Consider the following 27,998-nt stretch of genomic DNA (forward strand, 5'->3'; position numbering starts at 1 on the left):
TAATAAGCACGTTTCAATCCACATAAAAATCTACAAAATGATAAAGAGTAATAGTTAAAAATAAAAAAATGTCACTTATGAAATATGAAAATAATTTATTTGGTCTCAATCCTGCAAATATTCATTCTATCATATCATAGCCTCGACGTTATCACAGATGGAGGCTATCATACACAACTAAACTATTACAAAAATATATTTTATCATTATGATATTTACAATTAAATACAAATTACGCACAAAGTTAACATAAAACATAGAAAATTGGATTCAACCACTTTTAATTTACAAAATAGCTTAGTAATAAATAATACAGATTAAATAATACATTTTCAACTGTTGAGTTTATTAGTTCCGTTTGTTTCTTGTTTACGTAGTTCCGGGAATAGTTCTAGTATACATATGTCCAATAGGCTGTACACCAACTGTAAAAAAAATTGCATCTTTAATTTAGCAATTTTATTACTATAATTAATCTTTTGTTGTGTGTTGTCTTGAGTGGAGAAGCCCAAACTATATTTACAATGATTTCGGGTTCTTTTTCCGTTAGAATATTTATCCTTAAATAATAATTAATGTATGGATGTATAACGATTATACTTCAGAATTAAATATAAATATATATTAATATTTAGTATAACCTGTTTATTAAGTTGCGGGCACTGCAGAAGCTCGTGGGCGGAGTAAGCGCGCGTAGTTTTCAGGCGGCGTTTTGCGCGCGCTCGCTGTTGTATAGGGTCCGCCTGTATGCCGGACTGCTTGTTGAATAATATACCTACCGAATTATATTTTATTGTTAATTAAATATATATAAAAAGGAATTCATTTTCAGCTTCACACTATGTCCTGCGTATCCTGCGTCCTGTATTCGGACAAATGTGATATTGAGTGGTGGGACTCAACACCGCGCTTTGTCCAGAGCAAAGAAATCGAAAATCGGTCCCACAACGGTCTTGTTTACAGTCATACGCTGTGCCACTGCACCAAGGCGACCACTCATTACTATATTAGCATTATTCTAAATTAATTAAATACAAATATTACATACCATGTCCCAAACCAATTAAATACGCAAGTCTCCGTTGACACAACACGCTTTGAACCCGCGACTCTATAACACGGTGTAGAACATTTTGTATTGAACACAGTATTGTTCCAACAATGCCATATAGGAAGGATGGAACTTGCACTATTTTTATTACTGTAACAATACATATAAATTAGTATCTAATATATATGATTTAAAATTAACATAATCTATATGTTTAGTTTACTGGCAAAATTATATTTAGTGTTTTTTTAACTTAATGACTGAGGAAATTATAATAGCTCAAAGCAGCTTGTTTGTGCTTTTTCAAATCTATCATAATAGTGTCGTTCTAAACATTTTAGACAACATTCTGACAAATCTGAGTATTATTAATATTGTTAAGCCCATCAGAACGTCCGAAACAGCATTTGACTATAAATATAACCGTTGTAGGTTCAATATCCAATTCTCAGGAATGAATTATTTTCAATTTCTAGATCTGGTAAAGAATACAAATCACATCGTTGAGTTCGACCACACACCACGCTATTGGTTGGTGCGAAGGACACGGAGAGCAGAAATAAGGTTTTTCTGCCTACAGCATGAGACTAAAATAAAAAAAAGACATTATTTAGAAATTTTAAAATAAAAAAAGACCTACTCACAAGTATACATAACACACTGTGTAAAACCCACAACCGTAGTTTGATAAGTATAATCCAGACTTCCCACTACTGGTTCCATATCGAAATTGTTTAAAAATAACGAATTCTGTATGTTTCTCGCTTTTCTTTGGCGTTTCGGTGTATTTAATTCAGTTTCGTGTTCGTTCACTTCGTGAGCTTCCTCTACGTCCCGATTTGTGCCTTGTTTTCTAAAATTTGGGTAAATATTAATTTATGTATATTTTTGTTATCTTTTTTAATAATTTATCCAAACTAACTAATCTAATTTTACACATTTGTAATGAAACTCACGCTGTATCCCGCACATACCAAGGTAGGCAGAGGGAACTTTCCATCTTATTCTGGAAGCATTGCATGTTTAGTGGCGACCTCAACGCCGCCCTTTGCCACGTTTCCAGAACAAGGAAATGAAAATATTAAATATTTAATTACCTCGAGTGGAAATCGCGGCCTTAATTGAGTAACAGTATCTTAACACTGGCTCCCGTCCACCTACACTTCAACTTCAAAGGAGAAAACGTTAAAAAAAACAACAACAAACCAAACAAACTCACAAAGCCTGATATCTCTCTTTATCCGATGACACCAGGAAATTCCTCAAAAATGTATCCAAATGCTGTCCTTTCTCCTTCCTCAACTTTAGAGCAACACTCTGATATATATTTCCTAGATCCGGTCCCGACGCGAGACTTGAAGCTTGTACCAATGAAGTGAAATCACCATCCACGGTGAGGAATAAGTGGAGAAGCTCGCTAGTTTGTAATAAAGATATATGGAGGAGCCTTTGTATGAAGTCCTCGTATTTATAGCGGAGTGTCTCTAATGGGCTGTTATCTCTGAAATGTCGGAAAGTAATAATTGTGAGGTTTTAGCTAATAATTAAAAGTTGAAGCCAGTCGTGGAGCAGGGGCACAAAGTGTGACTGTAAAACCGATAGGTTGTGGGTTCTATCCCCACTCGAGGAGATGAAATATTTACTTAAATTTATATGTTCATTTCTTTGCTCTGGTGTGGAGGCAAAGCGCGATGTTGGGTTCTGCCACTCAACACGCAATGCCTCCAGGATTCGGCAGAAAGTGAAGAACGGAATGACTTAACACTAGATTCCCTCTGCCTACCATGCTGTGTGTGAGATACCGCATGACGCTCATAAATAAAGTTATTTCGATTAAAAACTTGGACTAACGCAATGAATTACTATCTACAGTAGTAATTGTTTGGTAAACTTTGAATATTATATATTAGATTATACTTCTAAAGCATGTGAAAAGTAGAAAAGTAGATTATTTATGTTACATTTTTTTTATTAAATATATTTTTCAGATTTTATATAATTTTATTCTTCCTCTTTAAGATGACCGCCCCCCCAACATTCAATGTAAAAAGTTAACTGTATAAAGTTAACTGTATCAACACCAGATATTCTTTGCCTATCCTGCAAAAAGCGTGATCTGCTATATGAAGAAATGGAACATTCCCCAACCTTCTAGAAGGCAGAGGCAGGTCCACCAGCATCTCTCCATGGAACTCGAGGAGCTTGCTCCTCAGCAGGTGGAAGTCATGCTCGCTCCTCTCCAAGCTCCACAACACGGGTGGAAGACCAACTCGCACTCGATGCACTGTTAGTGTGAACACTCTGATGGGACCGCGGCGGGGCGGGGCTTGCTGGAAGATAACAAATATTTTAGTCTATAGGTCATTTTTAAATTAATATTTCTATTTTTTTTGTTTTATGCTTTTTCCGCATATAGTAGGGTAGATAGAGGGAACCGTTTACGTCCAATTGTCCAAACATTGGATTGTTGTCGAACCCGAGTCTCATGGTAACCGTCCAAGCACTCAGACAACTGGGCCATAAAAGTCAAGCTCAAGGCCCGCTTTGTAAAAATTTGTATACTTTTAAAAAAAAAAACAAACCATTAATTACTTAAAAAATGTAAAAAAAACATACTCACTAATCTACACTCAACATTAGTAAGCACAACTTTGTAAGTACTCAAATCCTGTGTTGAATCGTCAGCCGCAAGCGAATCTAAATATTGTAGTATATCCATATTCTCTAAACTCTCCGTTTCATCGAGCTCCGTGTCCAATGTATCCAGGACTTGTCCGTCCGTCAGTTGAGATTTTATTGCGTTTTTTAATTTGAGACCTAGTTTTAACATGTTCAGTTTGTCTTGTGGTCTGCAAAATATTATATTATTGGTCATTATTGTGAGCTCATCGTGGTAAGGCGTCTGATTATAATTGTAATGGTTGTTAGCTCAATCCCTATTAGAAAGAATTAGCTTCACGCACATAGCAGGGTAAGCAAAGGGAACCGGGGAACCTAGTTTGAATATCCTCCATTTCTCGTTTAGTTATTTCCGTTCCACACTTTCCCAAATCTTAAGGCACTGCGTGTTGAGTGGCAGAACTCAACGCCGTAACCAGAGCGAGGAAATGAATATATTAAATATTTCATTTCCCCGAATGGAAATCTAAGCTGTGTGTCGTATATTGTGTACATAAGTACACAATGACATACTGTTTAATTTTTTTTTATATTAGAGGAACTCTTCTGCAAAGAATGATTAAATAGAAAATTCATGTATAGCTTTTAAGAATAAATAACATGTTTAAGTTAGTATAAGTACTATATTTAACTAATAAACTAATGAAGAATACCTTTTGGTCATTTGTTTTTGATATCCAGTCGGGATTCTTGGCCCAATGTATAATTTGTAGAACTGGAAAAATAATATAACAAATTTAACAATGAATTATATGATAAAAAATCATAAATCATAAAATTATTTTAAAAATTAATATTAATGTAAAATATGAAAAAAAATCGTAAACCTCTTCACTATGTAGAAATTTTGGCAACATAATTTTCTCTAAAGCTGCATGAGACTGTCTCGCGGCTTGGTATAGAGCTCTGCTTGTTTGCAACCTGCGTACAAAATATTGATTGATTGTATTTACATATCGTCGGCTTAGAGTGTAAACCTGCTAAATTCATTATTTTTCATAATGTACGTGCACTTTTATACCATTCGGAAATATACCTATATTTTATTTCACATAGTACAGAATACAATTTTTGAAAAACCTTCTGATAATATATAATTAGGTAATCATAGCTTTTTAAAAAGATTTATATTCTAAGCCGACCATGTTATATTTAAAAAATTAAAAATAATTCATTTTCACGCTGTATTAGTCACACACATATGCCACTGCGCCACGACAGCTTCTCATTTTTTTTTAATTTTATATTATATACATTATTTTACATAAAGATTAAAAAATTTATAAATATAAACTTTAATATTAATGTTGGATTACTATTGTCACAATGTTAGTTTTAAGATAGTTATTAAATTCACATACATGACTTTGACTTTGACTCAAAAAAAGAAATTGTAATAATAAAAGTACCAGGCCACCAGCACCCACATAGAGGTTCTCTCACCATTGCATATATACTCCTAATTCTCCAGTAGAAAGAAATAAATTACTTTCTTAACTTTCTTTAAATATAAGCGGTTAATTTTAGTCAAATTAGTATATAAATAAAATTTCAAGTACCAGGCCACCAGCACCCACAAAGAGTCACTCACCGTTGCACACACTCCCTATTTTCAGCTAAATCTCGCCGTAACTCGGTCAATATGGCGGCCGGCACGAGACGAGGCGATTGTAATCTTAAAAGTAAAGCTTGAGCTTCTTCTTTTAGGGCTTTTTGTTCTTCCTCTGTGGGTTCAGGATTCAATATCCGAGTTTGGAATAATTCTGTAATTTATTACAATATACAGTTAATGAAAAAATATTATCAGAAAAGGAAGCGTAATTGCGACATTGCCATCGCTGTTTTCAATAGGTTTTGTATATTTTTGTATGCTTACAAGATCCAATGTCACTCGAATTAATAAGTAAATTTATAACAGTTATTTGGTACCATTACTCTAAGTACATAAAATCCAATGTTAAATTTACAGTACTTATTATGTAATCATAAGCAATCATTACGCATTTTACCAAATAAGAAAAAATATGTAAAAACTAACTCACTTATATCCTTATAAAATTGCAACAAATAAATGTCTGTGGTTATCTTCAAATGATGTAATAAAGCATAGAAGTGGTCTTGATTGTTTAACAACAGTTCTAAATCGATCCTTAATAACTTAGATCTCGCACAGTACACTGACTCTGATTGACGGACGAAATTTTCGAGAAATTCTACCTGGAATGCAAATAGAACATACTTATGTTTTAATAAGTTACTAATTACGGTTTCCAAAGAGGCGCGGGTTCAAATCCCGCTACGTACAAATTTTTTATACGTTTTCTTAATAAGTATTTTTCTTGTGTAAGTAAGTGTTGAATGTAAAAAAATGCTAATTATTGTTGTTTTGGGTTTTTTAAATCAATTCACGTTTGTCAATTCCCTCCCGACGGAATTAATTACTTTCACTTTCTCGCGCTTTTAACAGGAGTAGGAACGGCACATAATAAGCAAATAAATGTTTTAAAAATATTGACGGTTGTGAGGAATGGAGTGTCTTTATATAGATTTCTCTGCCTACCCTGCTATATACGGGATACAACGTGAAAGCTGAAAAAAATATATAATAAATACATACATTGTAATTAGGTGTGGCTGGTAAATCCGCCATTTTTTCATCGCCCGTTGCCAAAACGATCAAAGTGTTTAATATATGGGGGTCGGCCAGAAGATCTGTTAGAGATAATAACACCCATCCAGCGAATATCTCTCGGATTAGAATGCGAAATACTCTGTGAAATTAACAGGAGTTACTATTTTTTTTAAATTATAGACATTTCGTTATGTTGAGGCCTTCTCGGCGCAGTAGCATGGTGTGACTAACCGCGTCGGTTGTAGGTTCGATTCATACTGACAGGAATGAATTGTTTAATATTTTCATTTCTTTGCATTGGTAACAATATAAAGCACCACGTCGACTCAACAAGCAATGTGTCGTCAATTCGGCGGAAACTGCGGAACGGAGTGTCTTAGCACTAACTACCCTCTGCCTACTATACTATATTCTACTGAAGATAGAAAAATGTATTTTGTTGTTTACGTTTTATCCTTAGGCCGAGAGAAAAACTGTCAAGGTTGTTTGACTGTCAATCCCTAGTATTAAGTACTTACGAATTCTGTTCCTCCGAACTCCTCAATAAATAAGGTAATATAGCATCCGTGACGCATCTCAAATATTTCAACTCGGCGTTTCTATTACATGCAGCTATATGTATGTTCTGTCGTACACCCGCAGTACTAACCGTGTAATGTCGCAATGCACACGGTATGAGACGGTTGAATAGTAAATTGTTGTAATTAATCTGTAAATATAAAAACAAGGAAGGTATTTAAGGCTGGTTGTGGGTTCGACACTCACTCGAAGAAATGAAAAATATATTTTCATCTTCTCGATCGCTAGGCAAAGCACAGAGTTAAGTTTCGCCACTGAACATGCAATGCCTTCGGAATTAAACATTAAAACCTTTATTCTAGTATAATACTAAAAATGACCTTCAAAGTATTATAATTTTAATAATATATATAATTTGATATGTTATTAAATTATAAAGACATTAAATTTTAAATATAAAAATCCCCAAAGGAGAGTTTTGAATCCACAACCATTGATTACATTTTAATAATACAATTAGAAAAAGTATTTGTATTTTAATAAATAGTAACATTTTTCTCTGCCTAAATATTATTATTATAAAGGCCACTTACTTTAAGAGCTCTTCTTAAAAGACTCGCCGACGCATACCTAAGCTGGTGTCGCAGTTCATCCACAAAAAATGGCTGAAGGGTAATTTTACTATACCATGTATTTATAAATTGTTCTAAAATTGCATTGTAGAACTGTAAAAAAATTATCATTTTATTATATTATATTTTCAGCTTCACAACCAGAGAACTTAGTGTGAAGATACTCCGTTCCCCATTTATAAAATTCTGGAGGCATTGCGTATCCTATCACACAATCGCCTTGTTTACAGCAGGATGCTTGTGCCTCTGCACTACGACGGTCTCAGTAATAATTTAATATGTAGAAAAATTTTTGTTTTTATTTTCTTTCTTAGATTACGTTAACATCTTGCATATAGCAAACAGTGAGACTGTAGTGTTAAGTGACAAGCTGTCCCACTGCACCATGGGTAAAAATCAATTTTTAAATTAATCAAAATATTTTTGTTCTAATAATGTTTAATTAGTCAATATTAAATAATGTAATCAGATAATAATCATTGTAAATCAAAATATTAACTACAATATTTTATATTCACTATAGTAAATAAAATATGAAACCTTTCAGTTAATTTTAAGCTGATTATAAACTAATATTTTACAATTAAAGGTAAATGTAAGGATTCATCATATAAATATAATAAACTAAGCAAACATAGCTTCTTAAAAAGTATTACAAAGCTTTTAATACTTTAAAAAAATTAAGTGTAAGAAAACATTACAAAATAAAGTGTAAATAAACATATAAACACAAGAATTTGAAATTGATAGTAAACTATCTTAAAGAAGGAAGGAAAAAAATTTAAATCTTTGAACTTCCAAAAACCAAAGCCAAAGATTTAGATATTTTTTCTTTAATTTTTTTAGGTCCATGCTGAACCCTTTTTAGCAGGATATGTAGATGGAACCTAGGTGTTAAGACACTCTGTTCCTCACACACTGCCTGCACTGGTAAATCTTGACAATGGAATTAAAAATAGTTCATTCCCGAGTAAAAATGTAAACGATCATTACATTTATACTAAGATAGAGGGACAGAGGTCCCAATATGCCATAATTTATATTTCATTTATTTAAATTATTTAACTTACATCTTCAATGGCCTGGTCCAATTGTTTATGTATTTGCAAATTTACCCACGGCTCTGGAGATATTTCAGGGTCATGACGATCGCAACTCTCAGATCCGCATGTATGACAACCCTAAAAATTTGAAAAAACACCTTCATTGGCTACCCAAAAAAATCTATAATACATAAATATAAAAATACATTTGCTGGAATACAATTGTAGCATGCAAAGCCGATCTTATCACCATTTTTAAATGGAATTTGATAAAATATTGTACAATGCTTTTGAAAATTCCACATAGCAGGGCAGGTACAAAGTGGCTATTATCAGGGCACTTTCTGTTAAAATTCAAAGCTACACATTTTGAGTGATAGAACTCAATACCACGCTCTTGGCAGAGCAGGGAAATAGTTCATTCATCCTAGAGTGGGGATGGTTCTTACAACCACCCTGTTAAGTTTAACCTATAATCAGACAGTGTGTGCCACATTGGCAGTTGGGTAAATAGAGTAGCTAAAAAATAGTCATTTATCTCCATAAATTTAGCATTGAAATAACTCATTGAGATATTTTTCTACCATCAGATGATTGTTATAAATGCAATTAATATTATTATTATATTTTAATAATCATTAAAAATAACTCACTTCCCTATTAAAAAATAAAATCACATAATCTTCAGAATGTCATAATCTACAGTTACTTCTTAATTAACAAGATAATTAAAATAGCTCTCAGTCATTACTTAATTGTTCATTAATAATAGTTTCGTACTTTAAGAAAAATGTTTTTAAAAGTGACAAAATAAAATGAGAGTTGCAAATCATTTATCATTCCATATAATCAGCAATAATGCGTTTATTATTCAATATCGAATTATAAATAAACATTATCTTAACTTTCCCCAACATGCATCAACTATGAAGATAGCCAAGGCTTAAAACTAGTTCAATGTTTATAAAAAACAGTGCGATGAACTCACGTCTAGGGGGTCAATGGTTTCATTTTCTTCAGGCAGCTTTTTAATAAAATGGCACACCAATTGTTCAACAAATTTCTGCAAATAATTTGAACTTAAACAATAATAACAAGCCACACATCCCAGCCCATAGCTTACAATGATTGTGATCAGATGAAATCTGTAACGAAAAACTATGTATAAAGCGTTGGACACGTCTATTAAATAAACACTTTATGAGTTAAATTTAACGCACCTGTAAGTAATTAATATTGCCAATAAAGCTACAACAATTCCTCCGTAAATAATATTATTTCTATTACCAATTTTTTCTGTAAACTTAGTTTGACATCTTTCAGTCATGGTTAAGCGAACAATGACGTTTTTCACTTGACATCCTTCATTCTAAGTGCCAATTAATTATCATATGACTGGCTTTATTTGTTTTATACAATAAGTAATTTTATTTCTTTACTGAGTGCAATTGTCTTATTTATAATGTTTCTATTCTAATTCTACACTGAGGCAGGACATCAATAAAATATATCGTATATTCGTTGGTTTAACATTAATATTATTTTAAATTTCTAAACGTTTAAACATCTGACATATGTTAACCTTAACATCGAAATATGTAACATTTTGAACTTTAAGTTTAAAGTAATTTATATTATTCATTTAACATTAAACTACAAATAGTTATTAAGTTTGAAACCCGATAAGAATAATAATTTCTATAATTTGAGTTTAATTTAATTACTTTTTCTGTTACATCACATACACACACATTATAGTCATCAAAAATAAAAATATTATTATATTTCTAATTAATTTTTAGTCGGTATGTAAAAAGAGTATAAATTTTTTATAATATGAATACGTAACAGTTAAATTTCTATTGAGATATAAAGTGAAAGTTAGGATGTTTCCATACATTGTACACATTTGGCTATCTATCATTATTATGTTTACATAGTTCAGAGTTCACAATTTATCTTGGTTGTAGAGAGAGATATCCTATTTACATTTGCTAACTATCTCAACATTTTTTTATCATTAATAGTCTTTGAACATATACTAGTACGTCTTAATGAACCATCATACATTTTTAAACCTAAATATTTTATTTAATTAATTTACAGACATTTTTAATACAGTTTCGTGTCCTTTCAGATAATAATGGCTTTACAAAGATATCTATATCAAATGTCAAAATGTTTAACAAAACAGTGCATCATTCAGTCCAGCTTAAGACAAACATACTGTGAACTACGCCATAAATACAGCACAGGTGTCAACAGAAAATATACAGACAGACATGAATGGGTGGTTGTAGAAAATAATATAGGCACAGTAGGTATAAGTAATTATGCTCAGGAATCTCTTGGCGATGTTGTCTTTGCACAACTTCCGGATCCTGGTACTGAAGTTAACGAGGGAGAGGAATGTGGAGCCCTTGAAAGTGTGAAAGCAGCTAGTGAAATATATTCACCTGTAAGTGGAAAAGTGACAGAGAAGAACAGTGAAGTTGAAAATAAACCAGGACTGATTAATTCATCATGTTATGAAAAGGGATGGTTGTTTAAGTTAAAACTATCTAAACCTGAGCAGTTGATAGAATTGATGTCTGAAGAACAATACGAAAAGTTTTTAAAGACAGATGTGGACAAAGACCATTAACTAAATAATCAATTTTTAATAAAAACAAGTATCATTTGATTTTACAAATTGGCTATCATTAAAAAACATCAAATTGCAACACTTTATTTAACTGTGTATAGTTACTTACAAATAAGCTACAAAAATATTGGTTTTAGTAAATGTTGGCATTTAATAAAAAATAATGCAATTCAAAACTATTATGTGAGCTTAACAGAATAATCATAAATTTAATAGAACATATTATTCAGATTAGAGTTTAATTTTATTTATGTTTTTGGTTTAGATATATTATTGTTGTTCAAGTGTATCAATAAATTTTGTTGACTTTATTTTCTTTTTTTTTTTCATGTGTCTCATATATAGTATCAAGAAACTCCATTTTCTACTTTTCAATTGAATTTGAGGTACAAACCAATAGTTTACCACCAAAACTTTAATTTCCTACATGTCTATTTCTTACATGTTGTGTATTAATTAATGGGTTCAGGGAAAACAAAATTTGGAATATTATTAGCAATGAAAAACAAATTCAGTGCAATAAATTTTATTTTTGTGCATATTTTAATTCAATCTAAATATAATCTGCTATATTGTGTAAAACATCCACAACAATATAGGTGTTACATACAAATTACAAAATCATTTCCATCAATTCACATTGGAACTATCACAAATCAATTCCTACTAAATAATTGTATAATATCTTATAATTATTGTATACATTAAATTTATGGCATAATATATGGAATTTTAATATTTTGAAATCATTATTTATAATATTCCATAGTATGAAAATAAAATTGCACAAAATTTTTTTACTATTTTCACATATACAGTGGAGACACGATTATCTGGCCCTCGGTTATATGATTAACAAAAGGTCTTTGAAAAATGCCGGTAATATTGTTATTATTACTAAATATTTCAATAAAATATGTACAAATACACTTATGATTATATTTGTTTTGTAATTTAACCCTAATATTTTTTGAAATCTCTTCTTTATATATTTGATTATCTGGTTAACTGTTTAGGGACCATCCATATTACGTCACACGAATTCCATAACTTCTCACGTCACAGTTCGTCGACCCCCTCCACTCCCCCTAATTTGTGACGTACGGTACTGTTTGATAGTCGTGGCCGCCCTGAAGTTAGTTGCATTTGATTCATAACAAATCTGCTCTTCTAAATCTTTACATCAAATGAAGATTTTTCATGGTTTTTATTATTGTCCTCCTGAGTGCACAATGTGCAAAATTCAGAAAGTTTTTATCAAGGCGGCCATGACCCCTCGGCCGTCTATAATTTATGAATGGCCCCATATCCTTTTAAGAATATTTAGACATTATCCAAATGCATAAACACAACAATTAGTCCGGAAAATCGAATTACTACTGTAAATTCCAATACATTATATTTTATATCTTCTCATGTTATACTACAAAAGTCATATTCGAAATACACATTTTTTTGCAAATTTGTCTACAAATGACTTATTGGGTTTAAATATTAACTAGAATATACTCTTTTTAACATCATCTATATAATATCCTTTATATAAACTAACATTTTCATAATATTCATTAGGAACTAATAAAGAAATCAATACAAATTATTTGGTAACTATCAATAAGTAAATACAAAATACTATTTTATATATCATTATTGCCATTGTAAATATTAAATATTTTATAGAATTCATGCATATTACTGAAATTTAATAAACTTTATATGAATTAGGAAGACCATGTAACAGAAGACAAAATTAAAATAATGAGAAAAAAACCGTTTAAAAATAAATTTAAATAATATTAAACAATAACATGTTTTATCAAAGGCTGAAAAAAGTAAATTAATGTTATAAATTAGTAAAATGCAAATACAACAAGCATTGTAAGTACTCTGAACTCTCTGACTCTTTATTAACAATATTTAGACATTATTTTTTGAAATATGTAATTCATATAATTAAAAAAAGATAATTCTTTATATAATTACAATTAGATATAATTAGATTTACAAGTATGTATATGTGTATAAATCAGCTAATATGTTATAAATCAGCACATCTAAAGCATATTTATACTAATAATATTTTAGTAAATAATTTTTCCGCCAACTTTCTTTTTTTATATAGCGCAAAATATTTGATATATTTTTTAAAAATAAATGATTATCTATAGGGACGATATTTTCTTACTACATTAATAATTAAGTAAAAAAAATGTTATGTATAAAATTTTATCATAAGATATAATTGGCATCATTCCTCACTAACATACTGAAATGAGATCGTCTGCAATTTATTCTATAAAAATAAAAATTTGCACTTTCTTGATTATTATGATTTTTTAATTCAAATTGGTTAACTTACTTTTTACGATCAAAAAATCTACTCTGCTGTATTAATAACAATATTGATTTACACATTCAATTGTGTTACAACCACAAGTAGTTAGATATTATATTATTTTTTTGTTTTATTTAATTCATTATTTTTACACAATTATGGCAGTTTGGATATAGATTCATTTGGTAATGTTAAATTTTAAAAGAAATCATGGCACTTCTAAATAAATTCATTATCTGTGACATATTTTCTTATAATACAGATATTAATAAACTTACCAAGTAGTATTATTACAAAAATATTAAACATTAGCTTTTTAATATTTTCGAATATAAAACAACAAGAAAAACATATGATAAGTTATGATTTATTGTTCTATTAATATTTTTACTCTCAAAAGATAACAAGGTTATGAAGCAAAGTAATTATAGACAACCAAAAAGTTCAAAAATGTTATGTTATTCTATCAATAACTTTAAATTAAAATGTCATGGAAATGTCAGTATTAACTCGTGTATTTACTTAGAACAATTATATGGTTCAACTAATTCTACTTGCAAAACTCATTAACAGTTTATTTAAACTGTTATCATTAACCAACAAATATTATACGGACCAAATCTGAAATTATGTTTTATTGTTATACAAAAACATAAGCAAAACAAAAACATTCATAAGTATAATAAAAAAACTACATGCATGACTTTAAATCTAAAACAAATCAAATATAATTATTAGGACATCCATTTAACAATAAACGGTTTATCCAAAGTGAGATTTATATTAGGTACAACCAAAACTTGTGTTTTCGGAACATATGTGAATTGTACCGGATTATTGTTTACAGTAACCGTTTTCGTTATGTTTGTCTGTCCCAAAATAGATATGGAACTGATGGACGGCACACCGTAACCCCACCATTGTATTGAACTTTTTAATTCATTATTTTGTGCTGTAAATTCTATGTGACTGTATTTCTTTTCCTCATATGTATCTGGAAATAAATAATAATATTCATATTTAGAAGTATTTAATGATAGCAAAGACGATGGTTTTCGGTTTAATTGCATCCTCACAGGAATTGAACCTACAATCATCACATTTCCAGTAGTCAGCTGTCCCACTGACAACAGAACCCTAAAGAGAAAAAAAAATATATACTCACTAATACTATCCCCGTCGTCCCAATATAGTTCTCCTGCAGCAGTGTTCGCCGCGTCCGGCACTACTAGGAGTTGGAGGGGCGCGCTGCGTGTTATTGACGTACTTACTGGACCTTGGGAGGGCGGTTCTTGTAGGGGGAGTATTGCACCACTCTTAAAGAAGGAAAATCTTGATAATAAGTAATAATAAGAACTCTTATTTATAGTTAAAACGAAATAAAAGAAACTATCAGCTTCACGCTGTATTCCGCACATAGCAAGGTAGGCAGAGGGATCCTAGTGTTATCTTCGACACCAGAGCAAAGAAATGAAAATATAAATGTAAATAATTATTTCATTTTCTCAAGGTGGGATCGAACCCACACCCATCGCGTTACAGTCTCACCCTTGTACCGCTGCGCTACGACGGCCTCAAATAAAAGAAAGTACATTATATAAAAAGAGTATATACAATAGGCGACTTTATCGCTGAAATATAATATAATCTATGTGTTATTCTGATGTATAAGCTATGCTGCTATAGAAGTTTCCTCCAAATCCATTCAGCAGTTCTTTCATGACACGTGTAGACGTGAGTTTACACATAGCCTCACATCCACACATGTGATCTCACGTCCACACGTCTCACGTCCACACATGTGATGCCAGCGTTACACGTCCCGCTGACCTTGAAAGCCACCATGTCGTCGTCCCCCACGTCGCGCCACTGGTCGCGCGCCAGCACCGCCCCGCGCGCGCTGTACCACGCCACGGCCGGGAACAGAGCGCGCGTGCGCACCGCGCCTTCACGCAGCACTGGGGATATGAGTACGTGGGGGCCGATGAGGAACTGAGAGTCGATCGCTTGCACTTTTGTGTATGATGGGAACCTAGAAATAAGTTTTTTTATAAGTGTCTCTATAATAAGTGATCTCTAATGTGTAACTAATAGTATAGTAGGCAAATACATACTAGAGTCAGGACTCTCCTTTCCTAATTTGGGCTGAGTTTACTAAGGAACTGGAAGTAAACATACTAAGAATGCTTTTTTATGAATCTCTTGCAACTTAGAGGGCCGATATTAAACGTGTCACGAGATAGTAAAATAGACGTGAAGCAAGATGTGGCGTATAAAGGAAGCGGAACCGAATAATCCGAATAGCTCCGATCTATTCGCTCTGATCTGTCCTCAACAAGCACTACTACACCATTATTATTAAAAATCTTGAAGTGATATTCGACGAGAAGTTGACTTTCATTCCACACATAAACAAAGACAAAGACAGTGGTGGATTACATAAAAAAACTAATAAAAACTATATATAAAAACTCACTCAAAGAATAATGGTCTAGCAACAGTCTCTCCATACAAGTGTGCTCTCCAAAATAACGTATAGTAATACGGTAGCAGACGATATCTCATTAAGAGTGCTTTTCTACTCGCTCGTACCACTTCCGGTCCTAAGCTCACAGGGTCTTGAGGCTGGAAAATATATTAATTAATATATATTATTATTAAATAACAAAAACGATTAAGTTTTCTTGAGGTCAGACGTGGCGCAGGAGCACAAATGTGTGAATGTAAACGCGACAGGCTAAATTAGATGTATTAGGCGGTGCAATTGGACTGTATTTACGGCTACATGCCCTCCGGGGTGTCCTCATGCCAAAAATATTTGTCACTGAATAAACGCAATTAGTCTGATAAAATAGTTTCATTTAAAATAATATTGAATTAGCTTAATTCTTATATGAGATCACTTAATAGGCTCCTCGGATGGTCAAAATGTCAAAAAAGAAGTAGGCAATTTTTAACAATTCTAAATAGAATTGAGCTTCGATTATCCGGTTCTCAGTATTACTGATTCGATATTATCCGGCACACCCACAGAATATATATTAAGAAAAAGGAACTACTTAATTAATTAATACTACATAATACAGTTTCTACTCAAAATAAAATTATATCTTTGTATCTATTGAGCTATTTCTAAATATTTTAATCAGGTTAATACTAAAGCAATTTATTCATATACCTTTTAAAAGTAAAAAAACACATTTCTAAATACCTTAGCATCATTAGAATTATGATTTCTGGAAAATGGGTAAAAGGCACCAAGTTGCATCCATCTTTTGCATAACTCGGGCGTAGTGTCGCCTATAAAGCCGCAGATATCTGTCCCCATCATTGGTATACCAAATAAACTGAAGCTTAAAAGATCTGGAATAGAAATTAAAAAATATATATAAATTGTTTGGGGTTTTTTTTATCATCTGGCAAGTTAGGCAAATGGAGCTCTATTTTAAGACATTCCATTTCCTTACACATAATTTTCGAGAAATAAGAAATAATGTTGAGTGGCGAAACTGCACACCGACCCTTATCTTCTTACCAGTATATAGGAATGACAATAATTCGTTTCCGAGCAGAAATCGAAATAACAACCTTTGTATATACAGTCAGGCCCTGTCCCATTTTTGTTTTTATTAAAAATTATATTTGTTCCCTGCATATATTTATATAACAAAATTTGATCTTCTAATACATAAGTTTTTTTCTTCATGCATTTTTAGCAGGCGACAGTATCAATGAATTAATTTAGGTTGGGTATATACCGGGTATGGACATGCGCATGTCGTGCCAGCGGCTAAACACGTCGCCGCTCCAGTGCGCCGACACGCGCCCCACCCCCGGAGATGAGGCGCGCGATACCACGAAAGGCCGGGCCCCCCGGATCTCTTTTAGTGCACTGCAAATAAAGAATTAACAAAAATATTCATATTTTTTATGAGCACCTAATAATAAAACAATACTCACCCAAAAGTCGGTATAGCCTCACTAATCCCGTACAGATTATGTACATCATAGTGTTCAGACACAAAATGGCGGGCGTCCATACACAAAGTCTTATATTTGAGTCCTTCTGGCGGTATTGCTATGGGTTTGTATGGCAAGTCTTCATCCTCGCATTTACCAAACATCGATCCGGATAAAAAGTTAGATGGTTCGTTCATATCCTGTTTAAAAGATAAAAATAAATAAATTCTTTTTTTTCTCTTCAGCTTCACGCTGTATCCCGCACACAGCAAGCACGGAAAAGCGGCGTGAAGCTGCAAAAAACTCAACTAATTAAAAAACAAATATGACAAATGTACAAACATATTTTATAAATAAGATACTCACAATCCAAGCACCGTCATATTTAACTTTCTTATGGAATTCCGTCATCATTTCCTTCCAATAGGCTGAAGCGTTCGGATGGAAGAAGTCCGGCCATACTGTTGATTTTGGATTCCATACCTGGAAACATATTTATAATTTTCATTACAACTAAGACTTAGTGTTAAAACACTATGTTCCCATTAAAACACTTCCCTTTCGCCGAATTCTGTAGGCATTTCTTGTTGAGTGGCGGAATTCAGCACCGTGCTTTGCCTCGTTATCAAAGCGATGAAATAAAAATATTAAATATACGATATATTTAACATTTTCCTCGAGTGGAATCGAACCCACAACCTGTCGCATATACTGTCGCACGCTTATGTCCGTGCGCCAAGAATGGTAATTTTTAAAAAATATATAAAATAAAACTATGTGTATGTAAATGTTGTAAGCAACTTCCTTTAAAACGGAAAAAGGAACTTTACAAATATTAGTAGCAAAATAACTCACTTTCCCAACAAAAGGTTGATCTGTGGAGTTTTTAATGAACACATCCATTTCAATGCCGCGGTCGAACGGCGGATACTCGCCGGGCTTCTCTGAAGCACTCACGCCTGGATCTAAAATATATACAAAAAATATTTAGTTATATATACACTTTAGAAATAAATAATCAAATTAAAACAAAACAAATATTTATGAGGGGCTTCCAAGCCTAAAAATTCGCCAGTTTATTTGCTATAACGTTGACGTAAACGAGAATATTCAAGAAAGCATGTTTTAATTGTTTATTTAGTTTTCAGCCTCTTGTGTTGGAGGTTTAAAATTATCAATTATTGTAGCAGTATTTATATCTACGGCATATTGTGGAGCAGACAGAGCGAATCTGAAGACCTACTGCTACTTTGTACTCTAGCTACAATTTATTTAGAGGATTTTAGTTTTTAACGCAAAAAAAAAAGAAAATCCATACCAATTAGTATAATGTAATGCATTCCTTGTTCGTGCAATTTATCCACAAATTGTGGTAAACCGTCATATTTAGTAGTATCATACGTAAAGTCATTGGCATTCAACATGTAGTCTAAATCGTTCCATTGCACATCCTGAAAAACGAAAATTATACGAAATATAGTCATAATTAGGCCGTCTTGGTGCTAGCTTCTCAGCTAGACAATGATGAATTGTAACTTTTTTATTCCAAAATAAAAATTACCTTCAACAGATAATCTGTATTCTTAAGCAGTCTGTAACTATTTGTCCTTTAAAAACAGATTAAGTAAATAAAAAAATATAGATAATAAATCTTACCAAAGGAATTCCCGCATCCCTGTTCTTTTGCATTACGTCTCTTGTAACATTCAAACTGCCATAATCATACCTAGAACAAAAACGCAAAACATTTACGGAGAAATCGGACACTATAGAAATTGGTGTGCCGTTTTTATTCATAATGAATCATCTTATTAATAATTATCATCAAAAAGCGTTCTATCCACGATTCTTTTTCTATTTGACTGAAATTTAAATATTTCTAAGGATGAATTTCCCTAAATTCCTACGGAAACATATAACATGATAAGAGGATAATTTCATAACTAAATAACTATGTTCAACTACCCACTTGCACAAATGGAATCCAAGCGACCAATACGGTGGCATGAAAGGTCGCCCAATCAATTCCGTGTACTGTGATACTACTTCTTTGGGGGAGGGACCCATGAATATGTAGAAGTTTAATATACCTCCTATTGCACGGTAGGTTATAGCTGGTGTTGGTTGTAGAACGATATCTGGAAATGTTTAAATAATATTTTGAGTAATTTCGTCAGCTTAGAGTGTAAATCTAAGTAAGTTAATAAGCTAAGTTCTATCTTGTCGTTATGTACTCGAACATTGTTATACCATTCGAAAGTGTTAAAAAATTACAAAATTGACCCTATTTATTTCATATAATATTGGCAGGCCAGGCAATTGTGAGCTTTAGATCTATAAGCAAAGAAGATATTAATTACCCATAGCATTAGAATTGAGCAAAAACATTCCGTGGCTGTTACCATCATTTTCTAGTGCTAAATAGAATGGATGCGACCCATACAAGTTCACCTGGAAATTAAATTGAGAGGTAGAAAAAAAGGAAAATATACAAGAATTATGAAATAACTTTTACACTTTGCTACATTGATCAAATTGAAAATAAGTATATGACATTCTAAGTGCAGGAACTAACATGACTATTATTATGCGAAAACTATATATAACTATCAGACTTTTCGTATTGTGGCGGAAGTGGCGGAACTCAACGCTGTGCTTTGTCTCACCAAACGGGAGAACTAAAATAATTCAATTGAAATAAATTCAATTGAAACAAAACGACATTATACATGATGCTCAAAATAAATAATTATATATATAAATTGAAAGAAATAAAATGAAAAAATCTTATTAATACTTACATTTTCAGACGGCGGTATATCTCTATTGAACATTGTAAATGTATTCCAATTCATATCATTCATAAATGCTGATTGTTTTTCACCCAAACCGTATATATGGTCAGTTGGTAATAACGAAGATATTTGTAGAAACTTATCTGATAGTATGAGACCTCCTACGTTTTGGGTGTTTACACTGAAATGCAAAAGAAGAAATAAGTTTCATTACAAGTCATGACCCAGCGCCTCGACTGGCATCACTACGCCATTTACAGTCTTATTATGTTTGTTACATATATGTACTTTTAGTTGTTAACATACCATTAAGATATTTTTTGTTAAATATATTTTGTTACTATGTATATTCAATTTTACAATTTAGATTAAGGCAATCCGTTTCAATTATATGTGGATGTGGATGATCACATTTGTGATTATTTATTAACACATGTAATAAATGATAATAGTGACGACACATGACACATTCACATATAAGATCACATATACAAACACGGCCACGGATCCACAATAGAGTACAGTTTACATACATATAATTTCTTATCACTTACACAGTAACGTTATCAGAGTTTCTGACAACTTTAAAACCCACGGCGGAGCTTTCAACTTGCACGCGGTACTTTAAGTTGTATATAGGACCGGGCACTAACGGCACTTCGGGGTACGGGGGTTCAAATCTACGGTGTTCTGCGTCTGTTATCTGTGAATAACGAAAATCATTACATTTTTTATAATTAAGTAAGAAATAATATTTACTTTGTAATATATTAATAACTTACTGGAGAAGGAATTATAATATAATTCCTGTGTTTATTTAACAACAAATATCAGAACTTAACAACTTAAATAATAAATAAATAAAAAACGACTCACCTTAACTTGCAAAACATCATCTGATAAAAACAAAAAATCAATTTTGGCCATATTAAATTGTCCTGGATACATAGCATCCCTTCCTTTTCCATAATAAACTGTCATACCATGTTTATTTTCCGTACTGTTTATAAAATGGTAGGTATCATATTGTGGGGGATAGAAACAGTATGGCGCCTTTGCTGTCGATGTGGGTTTCCAACAACAACCTGGAAAAATATTAATTATAGTTTGTGCTTGTAAAGACGATGGTCGTGGGTTCGATATTTATAAGGGGGAATGAATTATTTCAATTCTTTTTCTGATTAAACAAAATTAAGTCAATAAATTCGCAATGTCTTGAAATTTGGCCTGTGCGTGGGGAAAATAGTTTCTTAACATTAGGTTCCCTCTGCCTACCCTGGTATATGCAAAAAGGTGAAGCTAATAAAATTGTACGAAATAAACACCACCACTTTTCGCTCAAATTTTGAGACATTGCTTGTTGAGTGGCGGAACTCAACGCCGTAAAATAACCAACCTCGTTTAGAACATTCTTCTTCACTCGCATCATTTTGTGGATGGCAATCGAACCTCATACTATCAGACACTTGCATACACATTTCTCTTAATACTTCTATAGGTCTTTCTGTGTAAGCACTTTTTTTATTATAGTCTTTTTTACGAGTCATATCTGTTAGATTAATTTTATTCTTTGTTGATAGGTTGTTGTGGTCGTGATAGCGATTTTCAGTTGGTACAATCTGAAATTTAGATAAAATAATTTATAAATAACACATATTTATTGTTTAAAATTAATGTGTGTTATTAATTATTTGAAGCTGGAAACTTTTAATTGACGTTTATTTGACGAAGTTAAATAAATTACACGGTAGGCTATGCGCCTGAACTAAAAAAATATATCAAAAACATACCTACTTAACATTCCTTTTTATAAAGTTTACAATCATTAATATAGGTATAGAAACCTATAAATATTATATTATTATGATAAAAAAATGTGTCTCTTTTATTTGGTTTGGGCAAACAGAACCTAGTGGTAAGTCACTCTGCTCTGTTTTATATAAAGAAATGTAAATATGATAAAAGCTATAAAAATATTGTGTTAATATGACAATAATTAACATTACAATTTAATCACATAATATAAAATATCAATATTGTTGTTATTGTATAAAACAATTATATATTTTGAATTAATAAATACAAAAACAAAACAATGGACAACACACACATTAACCATTTGACCTCAATCTTGGTAGATAATATGTACAACCATATTATTTATATTAACATTCTAAATATAAACATAAATAAGGAATTTTATAGAGACCCTTTGTGGATCAGGGGCTCAAGTGTGGGATTGTAAACGCGACAGCTTGTGGGTTCGATTCTCACTTAAGCTTTTCAAAGTGTGGCGTTGAGTTCCACCACCCAATACACAATGCCTCCAGAAGTCGGGAATTATTAGAGGTAAAGTGGTACAATTTCCTTCTTCCTGGCATTAATCCCGGCTGTTACCAGGGTCTGCCTTCCTACTTAACCTACTCCACTTTGCACGATCTTTTGCGTCCTCGGTGGTTAGACCATTGGCTCTCATGTCCTGCATCACGACATCCAACCAGCGCTTCCTTGGGCGTCCGGGAGGTCGCGCCCCAGGAACTAGTATAGCAAGGCACTTGCGTCCGACATAGTTCTTAGGCCGGCGCGTAACGTGGCCAAACCATCTCAAGCGCCGCTCTTGGAGCTTATCCGCTACGTCACGGACCCCAAGACTACCTCGAATGAATGTGTTGCGTATGCGGTCAGACCGCGTTACGCCGCACATCCACCTCAGCATCTTCATTTCCGTGACGTGAAGCTCCAGAGTGTGCCGAGATAGTGCTGGCCAACATTCGCTGCCGTATAAAAGAACCGGTCGGACGATGCTCTTGTATATCAGCCCCTTGAGCTTGGGCGGTATTCTGCGGTCGCAGACCACACCAGTGACCTCCCGCCATTTGGCCCAGGCAGCGCTTATCCGGCCATGGACATCGTGGTCGATGCCTCCAGACTCGTGCATAACGGATCCAAGGTACCTGAACTTCTCCGACTTAACGGCTGGCTCAGGACCTATAAGGATGGTGCTCGAGTCCCGGCTCCCGCAGGCCATGTACTCTGTCTTCGAAACATTTAGTTTAAGACCGCCGTTCTCAAGCGTACCCTTCCAGAGGTTCACTTTACGCTCCAGCGTCAGTCGGTTCTCGGCAATGAGTGCTATGTCGTCGGCATACATCATCAGCCATGGAGGCTGGTCCTGGATGTGAGCCGAGACAGTGTCGAGCACTACATTGAATAAGAACGGACTAAGAGCCGAGCCCTGGTGAACCCCCACTGTAATCGGAAAGGGTCTAGTGTCGCCAACAGCAGTCCTAACCATAGAAGCGGAATCGTGGTACATGCCCCTGATAATCTCAATATAGGCCTCAGGGATCCCTTTGGATCGCAATGCCCACCAGATACACTGACGAGGCACACAGTCAAAGGCCTTCTGCAGATCTAAAAAGGCCACGTGCAGAGCTCTCCTTTTTTCCCTGTATGCCTCCATCAAAGTTCTGAGGGCGAAAATGGCGTCCATGGTGCCCGATCCTGGCTGAAATCCATATTGAGACTCAGAGACAGTACACTCTCGGCGGAGCCTGAGGTCGATCATGCGCTCGAAGAGCTTCATGGTATGACTCATAAGCTTAATGCCCCTATAACTACCACAATCTTGAACACTGCCCCTTCCCTTGTAAATAGGGGTAATAAAGCTAAGCCGCCACTGATGCGGCATCTTACCAGTGTTCAAGATATGGTTAAAAAGGTCAGTAAGCATGAGCACACCAAGAGAGCCCAACGATTTCCACGCTTCGATCGGAATGTCGTCAGGTCCCACCGCTTTTCCGTTCTTCATGCGTCGAAGGCAATTACGTGTTTCGTCAAGGGTTATTGGGGCAATAAGTCCGAGGTTAGGCGGTGGGTCGTGATGAAGACTGCATGGGTGCTGAGTATTCAGCAACTCCTGGAAGTAGCTTCTCCACCTCTCCTTCACAGAGTCATGATTACAGAGCAGCGTGCCCTGGGAATCTCTGACGCAAAGACATTTTGCGATATCTTGCGTCACTTTATCCCGGGAACGTGCCAGTTTGTAAATGAGCTTCTGCCCCTCCACAGTTTCAAGTTTATCATACAATGGTGACAAACTCTCACTGCGGGCTCTGGCTACAGCTCTTTTACTGGCACGTTTAGCTACTGTGTACTCCAGTCTGTCTTCAGGAGAGTTGGATTCCTGCCACTTCTTAAAGACAGCCTTCTTTTCACGAGTCACCTCCTGGACCTCGTCATTCCACCACCATGTCTCCTTGTCGATGACACGTCCTCCCCTAGAAACGCCAAGAACTCGCCTGCCTGCCGCAATGATTGCCGACTGAGCCCGATCCCAAGCATCCTGAGCAGTCTCGGTGTTAGTCGAAAGATTATGACTTTTCACCTCTGCCAGGAAGTCGGTCTGCATTGGTCCATTCAGCAACCACCACTTGATCCGAGGCCTACGTTTCTCGGCTACTTTCTTCTTCGGAGTGACGTTAAAGTCCATGACAAGAAGACGATGTTGGGCCGTTAGGCTTTCGCCTGGAATGACCTTACAGTTAGTTACCCTGCCCATATGACACCGTCTGGTCAATAAGTAGTCTATTTGAGTTGAGTGGGACCCGCTCTTATACGTGATAATGTGCTGAGAATTCTTTTGGAAGAACGTATTCACGACGGCCAGATCAGACGCAATACAGGTTCTCAGAATGTTTTCTCCCTCTGCATTGCGAAGACCGTGCCCAAAACCCCCGTGAACACGTTCATACGGCTCAGCAGCCTTACCGACGTGCCCGTTCAAGTCCCCCCCAACTAAGACCACTTCGGTAGACGGCACGGCAAGTAGCACCCCTTCATACTGCTCCCAGAATGTCTCCTTTTCGGCCGCGCTACATCCCGCCTGGGGAGCATAGGCACTGATTAAGTTTGTGGTAACGCCCTCAATCAGTACCCTCACTCGCATCAAGCGGTCGGAGCGACGGTCAACTTCAAGGAGCCCATTCTGAAGCTCTTCAGAAAGCACTACCGCTACACCGTTTCTACCTGAAGGTGACCCAGTGTATATAAGCCGGTAACCCTGTCCGATGTTACGGGACTTATTGCCCTTCCAGCGAGTTTCCTGGAGGAAAGCACACTGGACCCGACGTCTCATGAGTACATCTGCGAGTTCCCTGCATCGTCCGGTTAGAGAGCCAATATTCCACGTTGCAAAGCGGAGTTTCCGCCTGGGTACTCGCGTCTTTAACCGTGCCCGTACTTGACACGGTAGCCCTTGCCCACTTATCGCAGGTGTAGGGCGATGTGCCTGCGCGTCGTTTAGCGGCGACGCCCTAGCCGTACCCAGTTTCTTTGTTCGACTTTTCATTATGTCGGCGGATGGCGGTTTTTTACATGGAGCGACTGCCGTCTGACCACCAAAACCCCTTTGTGGGGAAAAACCGGGGGGAGAGGAAAATAGAAGGGGTAGGATAGGTAAAAGGAGGGAGCTAAGGAAAGTAGGAGGGGAAGGGGGGGGGGGGAGTTAGGACACCATTCTTACGGACTGGATGAGGATGTAAGAGTGGCGGCTCGAGGATCCGGGGTCGCGTACCCGTATGCCCACAAACAAATATCGGACAGATATTTGTCAGGACATCCTCTGGATGTGAGGTACAATTTATCATAACATAAATTTCAATTTAATCATAAATGTTATAAATCATCAATCATAAATTATATAATAAAAATAATAAATAATAAATTTTGAAAAGCTGTGTTTTATTTTAAGCAAAATGTATATTAAAAAAACAAGAAATAAATATTTCTTGTAAAATTATATTACAATTTGAAAATAATAGTTTTATTTAATTAACCTTTTCGATTATAGGTGACAGTGGTCTCTTGACATCATCAGGATGTGCACGTTCCCAAAGCCTTCTGAAAAAAAAAATATACAATATTTTTTTATATTTGTAGCGGGATTAGAGCCCGTGCCCTGACCACTAAGTCAAGCTATGTCAAATTCCATCATTCATTACCATCTCTGTAGGGAGATTTTTACAAATTTCCACTAACCAAAGATCACACAGAAGCATATAGAGCATACAAGAGTTTTGGTGTATACAGCAATAAACTTACCTATAATGGTCATCTCCCCATCCTCCTCCCAGCGCTCCCCCCACTGCCCACCAAGCGGCCACGCAAAGTGCTATAAGCAACACTGTGGCCAACATACCGGGGAATAAACTGGCTATGTGCTCCCAAATGCGACTTGCTAGCCCACGACGGTGGGAGAATCTTTCGTATCTGAAAAAAAATAATAATATTATTATCGCATACATATTATTAATAAAATGTATTTCTTTAGTAGTACTTTTGCACTGTAAACATGGAAAAGTACTGATATTTTATAATCTTGTTTATTGCTCATTACAATTATCAGAGGAATGCATTTATAAATGTAATGCATATTTGAAATAATTTTATTTAAAGACAAAGTACACCATTCAAACTTGGTTTACTCAGTTTAACACAAGGTTTTAAATATTGGAAGCAACATCAAGTCCCTAAAGTTTAAAAATACTTTTATTTTTAAAAAGAAAAAATAAAATCTTTCAGATTCTTAAATCACTTAATTTTAATAGTAGCCTTTAATTTTTGTCATGAAATAAAACTTCTATGAGAATATAATTATTAGCATAAACTTATTATACCTTTTCATGGTGATTAAGATGTGCACTCTGATTGATATTTTTAATTAATATCACAAAGAAATTCAATTAAATAGATAGTACTACATCAATTGAATGTTCATATAGTAATGATTTAATTTTAAATTTTAGAGTGCAGCTATTCATATCAACAAAGGAGCAAACTAAGTAACAAAGTTCAGTGCTCTCATTACGCACAAAGGTAACATTGCTGAGTAAATATTTTTTCAATTGAACTTTAATTATATAGATATAAACATTGTATTATTCATATTAGGGATGATATAACTTTCAATTAAAAAGGATAAAATAGATATTAAATGTATTGTGCAATAATGGTAAATAAAAACTTGTTACTAAATTAAATAACACTTACCGGTGTTCCCTTGAAGATTCACCATCATTTCTTGGTTTAGGTATGACGCCGCTAAACAGAGGACCTCTGCTAGTTTTATCACTTCTTCCAAAGGGAGCGAAAGATAATTTTCTTTTGTATGAAGCATTTTTTGGGCCATTTAGCGAGGTTTCAGTGTGCATCCCTACATCACGGGAAGATGGTTCACCACATTCGGCGAAACTAGAGCCTTTGTCGCTCTCATAGTAAAGCCGATAGTTGATGTTATCGTTAAGGGACAAAAGATCGGTTTTCGCTCCTGGTGATTTATCACAAAAATCTTCGAACGACACAATTTCATAATCCTCGTCGTCTTCTTGGCACTTTTCAGCTTTATAGGGTATTTTTGGCATGTTTTTAGCGAGATGCGCAATGAACAATATATAAAGGAATATTCAATTAACACATAGCCGACCTTTTCCTCAGATGTGTTGACATCCTTTCTTTACCTAAATATCAATTTCATTTGTTTAATCATGTAGAATTTAAACAGAAGTAAATAAATAAACCAAGCGCGATTCAAATCATTATTAATTATTATTATTCACACATAGATAGAGTATTGACAAAGTAAACGCACACATATATAAATATAAATTTACTCATTGTTTTTTTACGTCTACTGTCATCGATTGTATAA

General features: G+C 34.3%; 2 protein-coding genes across 5 annotated transcripts; one reads left to right on the forward strand and one right to left on the reverse strand.

The window, feature by feature from the left end:
* Positions 1–75: 75 nt before the first annotated feature.
* On the reverse strand, positions 76–27,953 carry LOC146537890 (uncharacterized). The gene is made up of 35 exons (XM_085188411.1): positions 27,341–27,953; positions 26,393–26,560; positions 26,128–26,191; positions 21,687–21,909; positions 21,167–21,375; positions 20,845–20,993; positions 20,297–20,471; positions 19,856–19,946; positions 19,465–19,633; positions 19,152–19,221; positions 18,814–18,946; positions 18,351–18,460; positions 17,862–17,978; positions 17,496–17,695; positions 17,294–17,427; positions 16,747–16,898; positions 16,012–16,160; positions 15,366–15,567; positions 14,701–14,851; positions 14,330–14,529; positions 8,584–8,694; positions 7,475–7,606; positions 6,881–7,071; positions 6,348–6,501; positions 5,773–5,947; positions 5,322–5,493; positions 4,558–4,651; positions 4,384–4,445; positions 3,672–3,900; positions 3,200–3,381; positions 2,271–2,552; positions 1,696–1,904; positions 1,049–1,201; positions 642–775; positions 76–425 (listed from the first exon to the last, which is right to left on the reverse strand). Exons 1-35 carry the CDS (start codon positions 27,709–27,711, stop codon positions 333–335), a joined length of 5,610 nt encoding a protein of 1,869 aa, XP_085044537.1. The 5' UTR covers positions 27,712–27,953; the 3' UTR covers positions 76–332.
* ppl (glycine cleavage system H protein, mitochondrial) lies at positions 9,954–12,139 on the forward strand. Of its 4 annotated transcripts, none has more exons than XM_085188409.1 (2): positions 9,954–9,977; positions 10,694–12,139. In XM_085188409.1, the coding sequence occupies exon 2, from the start codon at positions 10,700–10,702 to the stop codon at positions 11,198–11,200; it is 501 nt and encodes a 166-aa protein (XP_085044535.1). In that variant the 5' UTR covers positions 9,954–9,977; positions 10,694–10,699; the 3' UTR covers positions 11,201–12,139. The 4 variants fall into 4 exon arrangements, with proteins under 4 accessions (XP_085044535.1, XP_085044534.1, XP_085044533.1 ...); XM_085188408.1 differs by lacking the exon at positions 9,954–9,977 and adding an exon at positions 10,038–10,180; XM_085188407.1 differs by lacking the exon at positions 9,954–9,977 and adding an exon at positions 10,189–10,361.
* Positions 27,954–27,998: the final 45 nt, after the last annotated feature.

Source organism: Heliconius melpomene, chromosome 7, assembly GCF_056956725.1.
Source record: "Heliconius melpomene rosina isolate 202511_hmr_F chromosome 7, ASM5695672v1, whole genome shotgun sequence".
In the NCBI taxonomy this organism is placed as follows: Eukaryota; Metazoa; Arthropoda; class Insecta; order Lepidoptera; family Nymphalidae; genus Heliconius; species Heliconius melpomene.

What these genes read in the sequence shown, in the direction of transcription:
- ppl (XM_085188409.1), top strand. Translation starts at nt 10,700, where the DNA reads ATGGCTTTACAAAGATATCTATATCAAATGTCAAAATGTTTAACAAAA.
- LOC146537890 (XM_085188411.1), bottom strand. Translation starts at nt 27,711, where the DNA reads ATGCCAAAAATACCCTATAAAGCTGAAAAGTGCCAAGAAGACGACGAG. An exon ending in TTTTAAGAAGAGCTCTTAAA is followed by an intron (nt 7,072 to 7,474) that starts GTAAGTGGCCTT and finishes TTATATTTACAG; the next exon opens with ATTAATTACAACAATTTACT. An exon ending in AAAGAGAGATATCAGGCTTT is followed by an intron (nt 1,905 to 2,270) that starts GTGAGTTTGTTT and finishes CCCAAATTTTAG; the next exon opens with AAAACAAGGCACAAATCGGG.